The sequence below is a fragment of the Megascapheus bottae genome, chromosome 17 (assembly GCF_031878675.1).
Source record: "Megascapheus bottae isolate mThoBot1 chromosome 17, mThoBot2.hap1, whole genome shotgun sequence".
Taxonomy (NCBI): Eukaryota; Metazoa; Chordata; class Mammalia; order Rodentia; family Geomyidae; genus Megascapheus; species Megascapheus bottae.
In genome coordinates this window covers 20679726-20694720 of record NC_143525.1, presented here as the reverse complement: position 1 = coordinate 20694720, position 14995 = coordinate 20679726, and the positions used below count along the sequence as shown (strand labels likewise).

The following is a 14995-nucleotide window of genomic DNA, read 5'->3' as shown; positions in this document are numbered from 1 at the left end:
AGAGCTCTGTCTTGTGATATCATGCAAACTTAAGCCATTGGGTAGCCAACAATGTAAACATGTGAATAGTTTTCTGAGATTAACGGAGCATTAATGATATTGTGTAGGGGATGCAAAGATTTCTAGGACATTGCAATGAAACTCTACTGAGCTGACAAGACAGGCCCATGGATTAGATAATTTTAGCAAATAGACATAATGTGAATAACAGGATCAGTTCTTTCTGTTCATTTAGTATGTGTCTACCACATATGCTTCACTGATTGTGGTAATAAACACAGAAAACACAGAACCTGTTTTCAGTGATAATTCTAGTCATGACCAAAAAGATGGAAGAAACAGACACAGCTAACAATGTAATAAAAAGAAAAATGAGAAGCTAAATACTGAATTTCAAGCTGGTTTCTATATTTTACTTATAGTAGCAGTAAAAAAAAAACTCTATGATGTAATTGCTTCTGGAAAGAGATTTGGGTGAAGAGAATGCGGGAACCATGTTCATCTTTACATTTAAAAAGAAGGGTGAAGGGGCCAGGAGTTTGGCCTAGTGGTAGAGTGCTTGCCTAGCATGCATGAAGAGCTGGGTTCCACTCCTCAGTACCACATACATAGAAAAAAGCCAGAAATGGTGCCAAGGCTGAAGTGGTAGAGTTCTAAACTTGAGAAAAAGACCAAGGACAGTGCTCAGGCCTTGAGTCCAACCCCAAGACTGACAAAAAATAAATAAAATAAAATAAAGGGTGAAATGTGCTTGACAGTTTGAGACATAACCTTGCATCCCCTATTGCTGGAGCAGTAGTATTCACTCTTATTTTCATTTTCCAAGACTTTTTAATCCTTTTATGGCTTTTATGAAAAAAATTGTTATAGACCGGTAGAACCTTGTGATCTCCAGTAGAAGAATTTGCCACAGATATCTAATATAGGAGTAAAACTTTACCTTATTTAGAACATTTTGTTTCTTTTGTCCATGTTATTAAAAGTTCCAATGGGTAGAGTCTCTTCTAGATTGCTTTATGTTCGATTTTCATTGCTTATTCTACAACTTCTCTCATGTCAAAATTGTGGGTTTTGTTTTCTTTCTGTATAGCTCATTGCTGGGAAATGAATGATGATTTTTCATGTATGTCATCCATATATTGGGAAAAAGGTTTTGTGACCTTACAAGCTCTCGTTAATGCTGCCATTATAGAAGTAAGTGCTCAGTTGGAAAGTTCCAGTGCTTAATTGTGTTAATTCCAGAAATATCAAGACTTTGGCTAAAAAAGTTTTTGCCTTAGTCCATTAATTCTGCTATAAGGAAATACATAAGTCTGAGTAATTTATAAAAAGCAAAACAAGTTATTTATTACTCACCGTACTGGAGCCTGGTGAAGGTCCATTCCTAACAGATAGCATCACCCAGATGCCTTGACCTGGCTGAAGGATGCAAGGGTACAGAGAGTCTTTGCTAGTTCCCTCCAGCTTTTCTAAGGCAGCAATCCACATGAGTTATATCCACATGATTCAGTCACTTCCCAAAAAGCCATGCTTCTAAAATCACTATAATAGGGGTGGAGTTCCAATATGAATTTTAGAGTGAACATATTCAAATAATAGACCCTGGGGCTCCCCTATGTTTATATGATGAACCAGGTATTTAGATAAGAAATACCTTGATTACTTTTGTATTTTTAACTTAGAATTCTTCATACAAAGCTATATAAACAATACATCCAGTATTCCCTAATGGTAACATCCTCCACAATGACAGTAAACTATTAAGACCAGTACATTCTACAGCACTGTCTCATGTTACCATTTGGATCCTAAAAATAAGGGTTTCTGTTGTCTTCAATCCTTAGATGGCAACAAACCACTCTGTGACAGAGGAGCTGATGTCTGCTACAGCTATAAATATGAAGACATTGTCTTTTATTTCCAAAGACTATCTTAAAAACGAACTCTTTATTTTCTTCTGTTTGCTTTACTTCTCACCAATTATGTATTTTCTATCATTAAACGTTACAAGAGAGAGAAAAAAATACAAGAATGTGATGAAAATCATGGGACTATACGATTCAGCATTCTGGTAAGTGACTCATTCAAGTGATTCATTCGGATTATCATGGTTTAAACTTGACATGTTTCTTCTCACTTTTCAATTTGGTCTTTAATTTTTTGCTATGGAAAATAGTGATTATCATTTACTGAGCTCTTTTTTTTTGGCAGTCCTGGGTCTTGAACTCAGGGCCCAGACACTGTCCTGGGGATTTCTCAAGTCTAGCACTCTACCCTGGAGCCACAATACCACTTCTGGCCTTTTCTGTGTATGTGGTACCAAGGAATTGAACCCAGGGTTTTGTGCATGCTAGGCAAGTACTCTACCACTAGACCACACTGCTTGTCCCTGAGCAATTTTTGTATGACTTTTTTCTATGCTAACCTTGAAATAGCGGCTCTGGAGTCTATACTGTAGACAGGAAAAGTGAAAGAAGAAGGAAATAAGAGTCTCCTAGTATCCGTAAACAATGGTTTGAGAGCTGGGACCTTAACTCAGCCCTGAGAGCCACTCCAGTGCTGGGCCACACTTACCTGATGATTTCTGAAACTCTCCCCATATTGAAGAAAGAATAATTCTTTTTTTTTTTTGGCCTGTCATGGGGCTTGAACTCTGGGCCTGGGCATTGGCCCTGAGCTCTTCAGCTCAAGGCTACTGCGCTCCCCCTGAAGCCACAGCCCCACTTCCTGTTTTCTAGTGATTAATTGGAGATAAGAGCCACCCCTTCTTTAGTGCCCAGGCTGGCTTTGAACCGAGATCCTCAGATCTCAGCCTCCTGGTATAGCTCGGATTACAGGTGTGAGCCACTGCACCCGGCTGAAAGAATAGCTCTTGAAGGGCCACATTCTGTTCAGGTATTTAGCCATCAGGCATTTCTTTCCTTTGGAACAACAGAATATCACAGGTTGAAGTCAAGTGAGACAGCTTATAGAATATACAGGACATGTAACACAACAGGTGGCATATAGGAAAGGTTTAATAAGAGTATCTGCTTAATTTATTGATATTTATATCTCACCTCATTCTACAAATTTAAAGAACTTAAAAATGAATATATACATAGTTATACAAACACATTGTAAATGTATGTGTGCATCTATTTATTTAATGTCCTTTCATCATAATACATGAAAATAGTTGCACAGAAACAAAGACCTAGGAGATATTATTAGACAGAAAAGTCAATAATATAAACTCCAAATTCCTAAGAAACCAAACAGAATTTCACAAGAATCTTAAAGTTTATATTACCCATGAAAATGGAAAATAATCTGCCTATTTTACTCCTAAAAATGACCTTTACTGACAATGAATTGTGGGTGAAACTTCTCTATATACTTATTCCTCATATCAAGAAAATACTTGTTTGAAGCTGGGCACAGTGGCTCATGCTTGTAATCCTAGGTACTCAAGAGGCTGAGATCTAAGGATCGAGATTCCAAGCCAGCCCAGGCACAACAGTCTGTGAGACTCTTATCTCCAATTAACCACCAGAAAACCGGAAGTGGCTCAAGGGGTAGAGTGGTATTCTTGAGCTGAAGAGCTCAGGGACAGTGTCCAGGCCTAGAGTTCAAGCCCCACAACTGACACACACACACAAAAAAAAAAAATAGAGAAAGAAAATACTTGGCTGGGTAGTATATTCCTAGAATCTCAGCAGGAGGGTGGCAGAGGCAGAAAAATGGCCAGTCCGCACTACACAGAAATACCCCAAATCAAACCAACAAAAATCCATCTGTGACCATGAAAGCATTTGGAATGGAGAATAATTATTTATTCAGCAACCTTTTGCCAACCATTGGTTCCCTGAGATAGAATATGATTGAGGAAATCTTTGCTTTTCTGAAAAATATATTTTACTACCCGATAATTTAAGACTAATATTCTGCATCATTTGTGAAATACAGAAAAGAGGAAACTATCAAAAGAAAAGAGGAAGAAGAACTTTTTGCATTGGATTGTTTGTAAATACAAAGGAATAGACTTAGAAGTCCTCATGAAATCCATTAGGAGAGAAGTGATCTCCACCCCCAGGGCAAGATGTGTAAGGCCCACTACTCACAGACTGCCTACCAGAGACCAGGGCTGCACCAGTCAATCTCATGCTAAAATGAGAAAGGTTTCATACCTTTGGATGTACATTTATTTTCAGGGTGATTCTTTGCATGCATGTACCCTAAAACTTAGCATACCGAATTTATATGTGAGTTCATAAGAGAAGGGGGAAGTCACAAAAGTTACCAGAGTCTATTTGTGATACATTGTAGGACTTTTTTGTTTTTCAAAAAGAATTAATAGCTCACAACTGTAATCCTAGCAACTTAGGAGGTTGAGATTTGAAGATCACAGTTCAAAGCCAGCCAGGGCACTAAAGTCTGTGAGATTCTTATCTCCAATTAACCACAAGAAATCTGGAAGTGGCACTGTGGCTCAAGGGACAGTTAGGTAGCCTTGAGCTGAAGAGTCCAGGGACAGTGGCCAGGCCCAAAGTTCATGCCCCATGAATGACAAAAAAAAAAAAAAGAGAGAGAGAGGGGGAAGGAGCTAATGTAAATGTGAATTGTAACAAGTATTCTTTGATATGATGCCTAAATTGTTTTGTTTTTATCGTGAAAGGATTGGTTAGTTTTATTTTTGCTTTGTTTTGTTTTGTTTTTTTCATTTATAGTACTGGAGTTTGAACTCATGGCCCCATGCCTGCTAGACAAAGGTTTCTGCTTCAACTGTGACTTCAGCCCTTTTTCTCTGGTTATTTTTGAGTCAGAGTCTTGATTTTCCCCTAGGCTAGCTTGAATTACAATTCTTCTATTCACCACTGTGGCTGGGCTGACAGGCATGGGTCACCACATGCTTGGTATCTTGGCAACTGTTGTCTGGAAGAACCTAAAATCATGACTTCCTGATTTCAGTCTCCTGCATAGCTGCCATGACAGACATCCACCACTCTATCCAGCTATTGGTTGAAATGGGATCTTTGAGATGGGATCTTTTGTGTCTGGGTTGGCCTGGTACCACTGTCCTCTGCATTTCAACCTCCCAAGTATCTCAGCAACTGGCAGCTGACTGACAGTTGGTTGGATTTATCCCCTCCCCTAAATAAGTTTACTGCCGTAACATCTCTTTTCCAGCTCCACCTTGGGGACTGGTTCCTTTTTTTTTCTGTCTTTTTTTTCTTTCTTTCTTTCTTTTTTTTTTTTTTTGCCAGTCCTGGGCTTGAGCTCAGGGCCTGAGCACTGTCCTTGGATTTTCTCAAGGCTAGAGCTCTACCACTTGAGCCTCAGCACCACTTCAGGCTTTTTCTATATATGTGGTACCAAGGAATCGAACCCGGGTCTTCGTGCATGCTAGGCAAGCACTTTAACCACTAGGCCAAACTCCCAGCCCGATTTTTTTTTTCTTTCTTTCTTTATTTATTTATTTTTTGGTTTCTTTTTGCCAGTCATGGGGCTTGAACTCAGGGCCTGAGCTCTGTCCTTAGACTTTTCTCAAGGCTAGAGCTCTACCACTTGAGCCTCAGCACCACTTCTGGCTTTTTTTCTATGTATGTGGTACCAAGGAATCAAACCTGGGTCTTTGTGCATGCTAGGCAAGCATTCTACCACTAGGCCAAACTCCCAGCCTCTGGTTGCTTTTTCTTTTCTTTTTTTATTTACGTATATTTTTATTGTAATTAATAGAAGGTGCATTATTTCACAAACATTGATACCCTTTCTCATGTTTTGGTCCCTATTTCCCTCCCCCACCCCCCACCCCTCATCTTGTTTTCCCCCCTTCCCTATCCTATTTCAAATAAACATATATACAATATATCAAATAACAAGGTAAGATAGTGTAACAATATGAGATACCCTGGTTCCTTTTTCTATGAAATACTTTCTTCTCGTAATTTTTCTTCAGTATGGATTTTTCGATTCCTGCCTAATGTAGTTCCCCTCTGTACTCAGGAAGTGAGTTGTGCAGAATATGTTATGCTATTTAAAGCTGCCGATGTCTCTTGTGCAGGCTGAGTCATCATGACATGAGCTTTTTTTTTTTAAGTCAAATCAGCAGTAGCTGTAATACAAACATGTTCTACTGCTATTTGTATTGATGTGTCTTTCTAGTGTTACACTTATTGTATTCTTCAGCCATTGAACCCTTATGTAATAATAGAGTTAAGCAGAAGGGTGAAGAGATAGATAGATAGATAGATAGATAGATAGATAGATAGATAGATAGATAGATAGATACATACATACATACATACATACATACATACATACATATATCACAAGTCTATAGCTTTATCCTTATTAAGCAATCATTTTGTGACCTTGGATAAGCCCATGAACTATACCAGGGATTACAGCTTCCTGAATCATGAAATGAGAAGCCTGGATTTGTGTATCTTATACTTTTGCTAGGTTGAGTATAATGTGTTTAATAAATGCTAGCACATATGAAGCAAGACACTGTAAAGCTATAAAGGTGTACCAAAATGTGTATGTATACATGCATACCGATGATCAGTTTAAGTGAAGAAAGCATGAATAGGAGCAGGAAAAATTCAATGCGATTATAAAACTTAATTTTCTTCTGCCACTAAGCACAGAGATATTGTCTCTAGACATAGTCAAGAATAGTGAAATTATCAGCTCTCCACTGGTAACTACTTGATTGACTTGAAGGAACAAACCTTCCAGTTCTATAATTTCATAATTTCTGATTAAACTGACAACATGAGATTTAATTCATCATTTTTGGCTCTGACACCCTTGTGCATATTCCACCCCCCAAAACACAAACTACAGAAATTCTCTTGATCAACATTATAACTAAACTTTTGAAAAGACCTAAATGTCCATTAACAAGAGAACCCTAGAATATACCCAGATAGTGAAATATTTTATATCATTGCATAGTATTATGAAAGTTGATTGATAAAGGCAAGTTACAGAATAATACATACTACTGTATACAGAGCTAATACCTAACCCATAGGTTCCAGCAAGGCCAAGATGCTGTTTATATCACTTAATTGGTTCTGATGTCCTTTCCCATTGGAGGGTGCCTGTACATTTAGAACTTAACCATATCTATGTGTTCAAAGGCAGTCAAAATGTGTAAGAAAAGTAGTTACATTAATGGGAGAAAAGTAGGGAATTGTAATCAGGAAGTGGGTACAGAGTAGACTTCTGCTGTTTCATCAACACCATAATCATTAAGGCATATGGATAATGATCATTTTTTTGCCAGTCCTGGGCTTGAGCTCAGGGCCTGAGCACTGTCCTTGGGTTTTCTCAAGGCTAGGGTTCTACCATTTGAGCCTCAGTCCCACTTCTGGCTTTTTTCTATGTATGTGGTTACAGAGGAATCAAACCCAGATCTTCAAGCACTCTACCACTAGGCCAAACTCCCGGCTGGATAATGATATTCTTTAGGTGTTTTGTGTATCTAAAATAATTTTAGCAACGTTAAAGAATGAAAACGTTTTTGTTTCTGTAGGCTCTCCTGGGGTTTAATTTATGCTGGCTTTGTCTTCATCATTTCCATATTCATTACAATTGTCATGAAAATCACCCAACTTATAGTTATGACTGGCTTCATCGTCATATTTACACTTTTTTTCTTATATGGCCTATCTTTGGTAAGTTCACACATTTGCCACTATTTTCTCTACGCTAGATGTTAACTATGTGTAGCAAATACTAATGCAACAATATGCTAGTAAATCTCTTCATGTCTAGTGTGTGTGTGTGTGTGTGTGTGTATGTTTGTGAGTGGAAGTGTTCGAGAAAGACAGAAAAGAGTATGTATGTGCTTTTGCTAGTGTATCCTATTCTGTCAGTAAAATGTTCTGCAGACTACCTCTTCTCCTTCTGCTTTTGTCCATCTCTGAACATGGCTTTAATTTTCTCTACTTTTTTGGGTGTTTTCAGTAGAGGTTATAAACACCCTTCATACATTAATTTAGCTTCCTTCAATTTTTCAAACTTTGCATTTGAACCCTACTCTCGTATATTTTCCATATTTCCCCCACCTCTTTCCTAGCAACATCTCTTTCCTAGCATTTTTTTTAAGAATCCTCCTTTATAAGGAGGGGGGTGTTAAGGGCAGGACAGAATCATCATATATTAATGCTTCTATCACTTTCTCATGTTTAAACATCCATTGTGAGATACAGCTTCATTTTATCATGCTTCCATAGATTCCCAATGAATTCAACATATATAACAACTTAAATGTCTTCTCTCTTTCAGATAGCCTTAGCATTCCTGATAAGTGTTTTGTTACAGAAAGCTGCACTTACCAATTTGATGATGCTTCTTATTACTGTATTTTGGGGAGGTGTGGGATTCACTGCATATTACAAACAACTTCCTTCATCTCTGGAGTGGATTTTGAGTATTTGTAGCCCTTTTGCCTTTACTTCTGGAATGAGTCAGGTAAAAACTTAATTCACTCATGACACTTTGTAGTCTCACCAAGACAATTTGCTTTAAGCAATTATTTTCTGCTATAAAATGTAAAAGCTGCTGGATGTGGTGGCTCACACCTGTAATCCTACCCACTCAGGAGGCTGAGATCTGAGGATCAGGGTTCAAAGCCAACCCAATTAAGCACTAGAAAATGAGAAGTGGGGCTGTGGCTCAAGGGGTAGATCACTAGCCTTGAGCTGAAAACCTCAGGGACAATGTCCAGGCCCAGGAGTAAGGCAGTGGCCTTGAGTTGAAGACTTCTTAGGGACAGTACCCCGGCTGAGAGTTCAAGCCCCATGACCGATAAAAAAAAAAAAAAGATAAGAGCTATCTCATGTTACTCTATCTGACTTTGGTACCTGGCATATTGTATATATGTTAATTTGCTTACTTGAAATAGGGATGGGAAAGGGAAAAACAAGATGATTGGGAAGGGGTGGGCGAGGGAAAGTGGGAGAAAAACATGGGAAGGGGTATCAATATTCAAGAAGTAATGTACCCACTACGTGATTCATGTAACTGTAATCCCTCTATATATCACCCCAACAATAAAACATGAGAAAAAAAGTCAGATAAAAAAGGTAAGAGCTTCTGCACAGCAAAAGACATTGCTAGCAAGATAGAAAGCTCACAGATTGGGAGCCATGCAACAGACAAGGGCCTCATATTAAAAATATACCTAGAGCTCAAAAATTAAACCCTCAAGAAACAAATCCTCAAAGGAACAACCACCCATTTATAATAAGTGAGCTCAAGAATTAAAAAGACTTCTCTGGAGAAGAATAGCCAATAGATACATGAAGCAATGTTCAACACCTCTGGTTATAAAAGAAAGGAAAATCAAAACTTCATTGAGATTCTACATCACCCCAGTTAGAATGGCTATTATCAAGAAAACAAATAATAACTGATGCTGGCGGGGCTGTAGCCAAAAGGGAACACTACTACCCTATTGGTGGGAATGTAAACTGGTTCAACCACTCTGGAAAGCAGTATGGAGGTTCCTCAAAAGATTAAACATAGAGCTCCCCTGTGATCTAGCAATCCTACTCCCGGGCATTTACCCAAAAAAAAATCACAAACAAGGCCATAAAAAAGCTACCAACACAACTATGTTCATTGCAGCATTATTTACTGTAGCTAAGATATGGTACCAACACAGATGCCCTGAGTAGATGAATAGATCAAGAAAATTCGGTGTACATATAAACGATGAAATTCTATATTTCCATCAGAAAGAATGACATTGCCCCATTCATGAGGAAATGGAAAGGCTTGGGGAAAAATCATTTTAAGCAAAGTAAGCCAGACCCAAAGAACCATAGACTCCATGGTTTCTGTCATTTGTGATAATTGGTATATGTCTAGGACAGTTCTAGCAGAGAATCACAATAGCTCATTACCTATGTACATATGGCCATATAAAATGAAGGTAATTGAAATGAACTCCAACATATGCAGACAAGAGTTTGTGTGTATTTTTTATGCTTTTTTTTTTTTGCCAGTCCTGGGCCTTGAACTCATGACCTGGCCACCATACTTGGGCTTTCTCAAGGCTAGAGCTCTCCACGTGAGCCATAGCACCATTTCTGGCTTTTTGCTATGTGTGTAGTACCAAGGAATCAAACCCCACTCTTCATGCATGCTAGGCAAGCACTTTACCAGTAGGCTAAACTCCCAACCTTTATGTTTTTGTTTTTGTTTTAAATGTACTGTGTGAAGTTTTTTTTTTTCTTTCATTTTTTTTCCTTTCCTTTGGTTTATCTTCTAGTTTCACTGTTTGATTTTGGTGCCCCATGTCTTATATATACATTTATCTGATTTGGGGAAGGGCAGGAGAAAAACAAAATAGTGAGACAAAGACAAAGGGTGAAGCAATGCAACAGAGATACTCACAAGATACTATATTGGAAATGAATTTTACAGCTTGGGTGGGAGGAGAGACGGGAGGAGGGAAAGTGGGAGCAAACATCTGTAACCCTTCTGACATTTCCCTTACAAACAAATGAAATAAAATTTTTTAAAATATTAGTACATTGTAGAAAAAGTTATCTTCTTAGAAAATGTACATAAAATGTTACATATTATTTGTACGTCTGAGATGTATTTTCTTCTCGAGGTATTTTTCTGCATACACATATTTTAGTATTTTCACTTTAGACAGTAAAGCATACTGCTAGTTCTTAAAATTGTTGTTTAAACTTCTTTAAGACATTTTATCTGATAAACTATGACTGAAATATGAAAAGCTGTTAATGGGTAAATATATAGTTTAACAAATAATTTACAAAGCAAGTCAAAGCCCATGAACTTAATCAAGAAGTAAAATACTGCACTGACAAAGCAACTTTCATTCCGTATCCTTCAAAAGGCAAGTGCATATGACAATCTCACCCTTGCTTTTCATCTTCAGCTAAATTTGTGATTCCAAATAGTAGGGTTTTTTTTTAGTTTCCTATTTTTCATTTTATATAAGTAATACGAAAATTCAAACTTTATTTAAAAACATTTGGCTGTTTTCATTCAACAATTTGTTTTTAAGTGTCATTCTAAGTTTGGTGTAAAATTACAATAACGTATTACACAGTTATTATACTATATAAATATACTATCAGTTTTCTTACTGATAAATAACAAGTTTCCAGGGTTTTTTGTTTTGGTTTCTTTTGGTTTGGTTTTGTTGTTGTTTTGGGGTTTTTTTTTTTTTTGTTTTTTTCTGTTTTGGGGCCTGGGCACTGTCCCTGAGCTCTTTAGCTCAAGGATAGTGCTCTACCACTTTGAGCCATAGCACCACTTCTGTTTTTTAGTGGTTAATTGGAGATAAGAGTCTCATGGTCTTTATTTAGGTTTTTAGTGCCCCGGCTGCTTTGAACCTTGATCCTTGTTGGGAGCCAGAGTGGAATCAAACTGTACCTTGATTTGCATCAGACAGTGGCTTTATTGTCTTATTGTTTTCTGGCCTTATTCTGTTTAAATGACCTGAGATTTACCATATGAATGTAACACCTGGAAGTTCCCTGGGTCTCAAGGAGGGAGATGAGCCTGGAGTTGAATAAACGAGGCGGCACTTTTTACCTGGGCTGCAGACCTCCCGGACCCGATGTGTTTGTCTCTCTTCTATTTTTTCCAGTCCCTGCCCCCTATTTCAGGAACCCCAATTTGCTGCCGGTAGGCCCCGGCAGATCCTCAGATCTCAGCCTCCTGACTATCTAGGATTACAGATGTGAGCCACTGGCACTTGTCTTTTGACACTTTTAATGAAACTGCTTCAAATAGCCTTATAGCTGTTTCCTAATGTACCACAGGAGTTGAGCACTGGGGCCTAGTGTAGTAAACTAATCACTGTAGCTCTCATCAAATATTTCTACAAATGGTTTCATCAGTTTTGCTTTACATTCCTTTTCAGTATTCTAGTTTTTCTAAATCTTCATCCACATATGATATTGCTTATTATTCAAATTTTATCCATTCTAATGGATAAAATGGATTCTGGTAATTTCTACCTTTCTGATTATTGATGAAATTGAATATTTTTCAGGTGCTTAATGGACTTTTTACTTTGTACTTTTTTTCCTTTTTTTCTGTGCCAGTTATGGAGCTTGTCCTCAGGGCCCTGGGTCCTGTCCTTGAGCTTTTGTGCTCAAAGCTAGTGCTCTACATTAGAGTCACAGTTTCACTTTAACTATTTTGGTGGTTAACTGGAGGTAAGAAACTTATGGACTTTCCTGCCTGATTTGGCTCTGAACAGTAATGTTCAAATTTTAATCCCAAGTAGCTAGGTTACAGCTGTGAGCCACTGTAACCTAACTTAGGTGCTAGGTTTTTTTAAGTTCTGACCACAGCTTTGCCTCTCCTCACTATGTGATTTTTCTTTCTCTAGTTAAGTCACTTAACTTTAGTATACCTTAATTTTATACTATGAACAAATCAGATAAATGTAACCAGACTTACAATAGAGGGTTTTGCTGGAGATTAAGTAGGATAGTATAAAAGTCTCCAGAACAAAGTAGATATTATTCCATTTTAATTAAATGCTTCTACAATGACTATGTTTTCTTTCCTTTGCACATCATTGTTATAGCTAATAAGTACTCACTAGTTGCAATGACTTTATGAAAACACTTGAATTTAAATTTCTAGACTTAGAACATTGTAAAACTCAACATTTCCTACTCATTTTCCATTGTCAACATAAAATAGAACTATTTTAATAGGTTTATTTACTTGTCTATATTAGACTGACAACTAATAAGCTGGTTAGTAGCCTAATTACTATTGCTGTCCTGCTAAACCCTTTATTTACAAATTAAAATTAAGAAATTATTTTTGTTTAAATTTTAGATTATTCACCAGGATTACAATGTGAATGGTATCATTTTTCCTGACCCTTCAGGAGAGTCCTATGTAATATTAGCAACATTTTCAATTCTGGCTTTTGATGGTCTTGTTTACCTGGTATTGGCATTATACTTTGACAAAATCTTACCCTGTAAGTAAAAGTAAATGTTTTTCTACCTTCTTCATTATTATATTTATTATATTATATGTAAAGAATAAATATTCCTTATCTCAGACCAAGTGAATTTATTTCTACCTAGTTTGCAATCTTAGAGATAAATGCCCAAGAGTGGACATCATAGGGTTTACTATGTATAATTTTTTGAGGAACTTCCATACTGCTTTCTAGAGAGGTTTTACTAGCATACATTCCCATCAACATTGTATAAGGGTTCTTTTTGGACCATATCTGTACCAGAATCTATTATTATTTGTTTCCTTGTTTATGGCCATTCTAATTGGCATGAGATGGATTCTCACGTTGTTTTTCCTTTATGGTTAGAGATGTTGAGATTTTCACATTAATCAATTGGCTGTTTTTACTTCTGAGAAGTCTGTATTTAGCTCTTTTGTTCATTTACTAATTGGGTTGTGAGGATTTAGCTTCTGAAGCTCTCTGTATATTCTAGATATTAGACATCTAGCTGATGAATAGCTCCAAAGGTTCTCTCCCATTCTGTAGGATTTTTAGCTTGTTAATGTGTCCTTTCCATGCAGAGACCTTTAGTTTGATAGTCAAACTTTTCCATTCTTTCTTTGATTTGCTGTCCTTCTAGATCTTTATTAGAAAATTCTTCCTTGTGCCAAGTAGTCTTAGTGTTTCTCTGACTCCTTCCAGTAGTAGTTTCATGGTTTCAGGTCTTTTATTGAGGTCTTTTGACTGATACTACAGGTCCAGCTTCAGTTTTGTTCATGTGTTTAATCCAGTTTTGCCAGCATCGTTTGTTGATGAAGTTGTTTTCTAGCTTATGTTTGGACTCTTTATTGAATAGTAAATGGTTATCAGTCTGTGGGTTTATTTCTAGATCTTTTATTCTGTTCCATTGGTCATCAGGCCTGTTTTTGTGCCAGTATCAGGCTAGTTTCATTACTATATCACTGTAGTATAGTTTAATGTTTGGAAATGTTGTACATCTAGCACTACTTTTTCTGTGCAGGATTGCTTTTGAGATTTGAGACCTTTTATGGTTCCATCTGAATTTTTGGATTGTTTTCTGTATGCCATTGAAGAATTATGTTGGGAATTTGATGTGCATTACACTGAATTTGTTAATTGCTTTGAACAATATTTTCACTATATTAATTCTGCAAATCCAAGTGCACCGAAGCTCTTTCTGTTTACTTTTACATCTTCTTCAACTTCCTTCTTTAAAAATTTACAGTTTTCATGATAGAGATCCTCCACATCCTTATTTAAATTGATTCCTTGGTATTTTATTTGGGGAGCATTATTGTGCCTGGAGTTGTTTCCTTATCTCAGTCTCAATCTTCTCATTGTTGGCATATTTTATATTCTGCTACTTTGCCAAAGTTTTTCATCAGCTCTTGGAGATTAGGGGTGGAATCTTTTGGGTCCTTTAAATATAGGATCATGTCAACTTCAAATAAGGATAGTTTTACTTCTTCTTTCTATATTTATATCCCCTTTATATCTTCTGCCTCTTTTATTCTTGCTAGAAATTCCAGTACTGTATTAAGTAGATGTGGAGAAGGTGGATATGCTTGTCTTGACCCTGATTTTAGAGAAAATGGTTTTAGTTTTTCATTACTGAGTATAATGTCAGCTGTAGGTTTGTAATAAACAGCCTTTATTACGTCAAGGTATGTTTCATGTATTCCTAGTTTCTCCAAAGCTATTGACATAAAAGGATGTTGGATCTTGTCAGAGGCTTTTTCTGCATCTATTGAAATTCTTATGTGCTTCTGTTGATGGGTTATATTGTATTTATTGATTTACATATATTGAACCAACTTCGCATCCTGAGAATGGATTCCCTTGGATTGTGGTGTATGGTTTTGTTTTGTTTTGGGATTAGTTGTTGAGTTTGATTGTCCAGTATTTTATTGAGAAGTTTCATTGAAAGTATCACTCAGATGACATAGTGCATGATAGAAAATACAAAGCTGCCAACAAACGAACAATACAGTCTATATTATT

At 36.9% G+C, this 14995-nt stretch overlaps 1 protein-coding gene across 1 annotated transcript in view; it reads left to right on the top strand.

The window, feature by feature from the left end:
• Abca6 (ATP binding cassette subfamily A member 6) overlaps positions 1-14995 on the top strand; it is a 52535-nt gene that overhangs the window by 5966 nt on the left and 31574 nt on the right. Inside the window, exons 6-10 of the mRNA XM_090350193.1 lie at positions 1091-1194; positions 1845-2071; positions 7526-7667; positions 8281-8466; positions 12841-12988. Of these exons, the coding sequence (XP_090206319.1) occupies positions 1091-1194; positions 1845-2071; positions 7526-7667; positions 8281-8466; positions 12841-12988 (807 nt within the window). The remainder of the gene's footprint in view (positions 1-1090; positions 1195-1844; positions 2072-7525; positions 7668-8280; positions 8467-12840; positions 12989-14995) is intronic.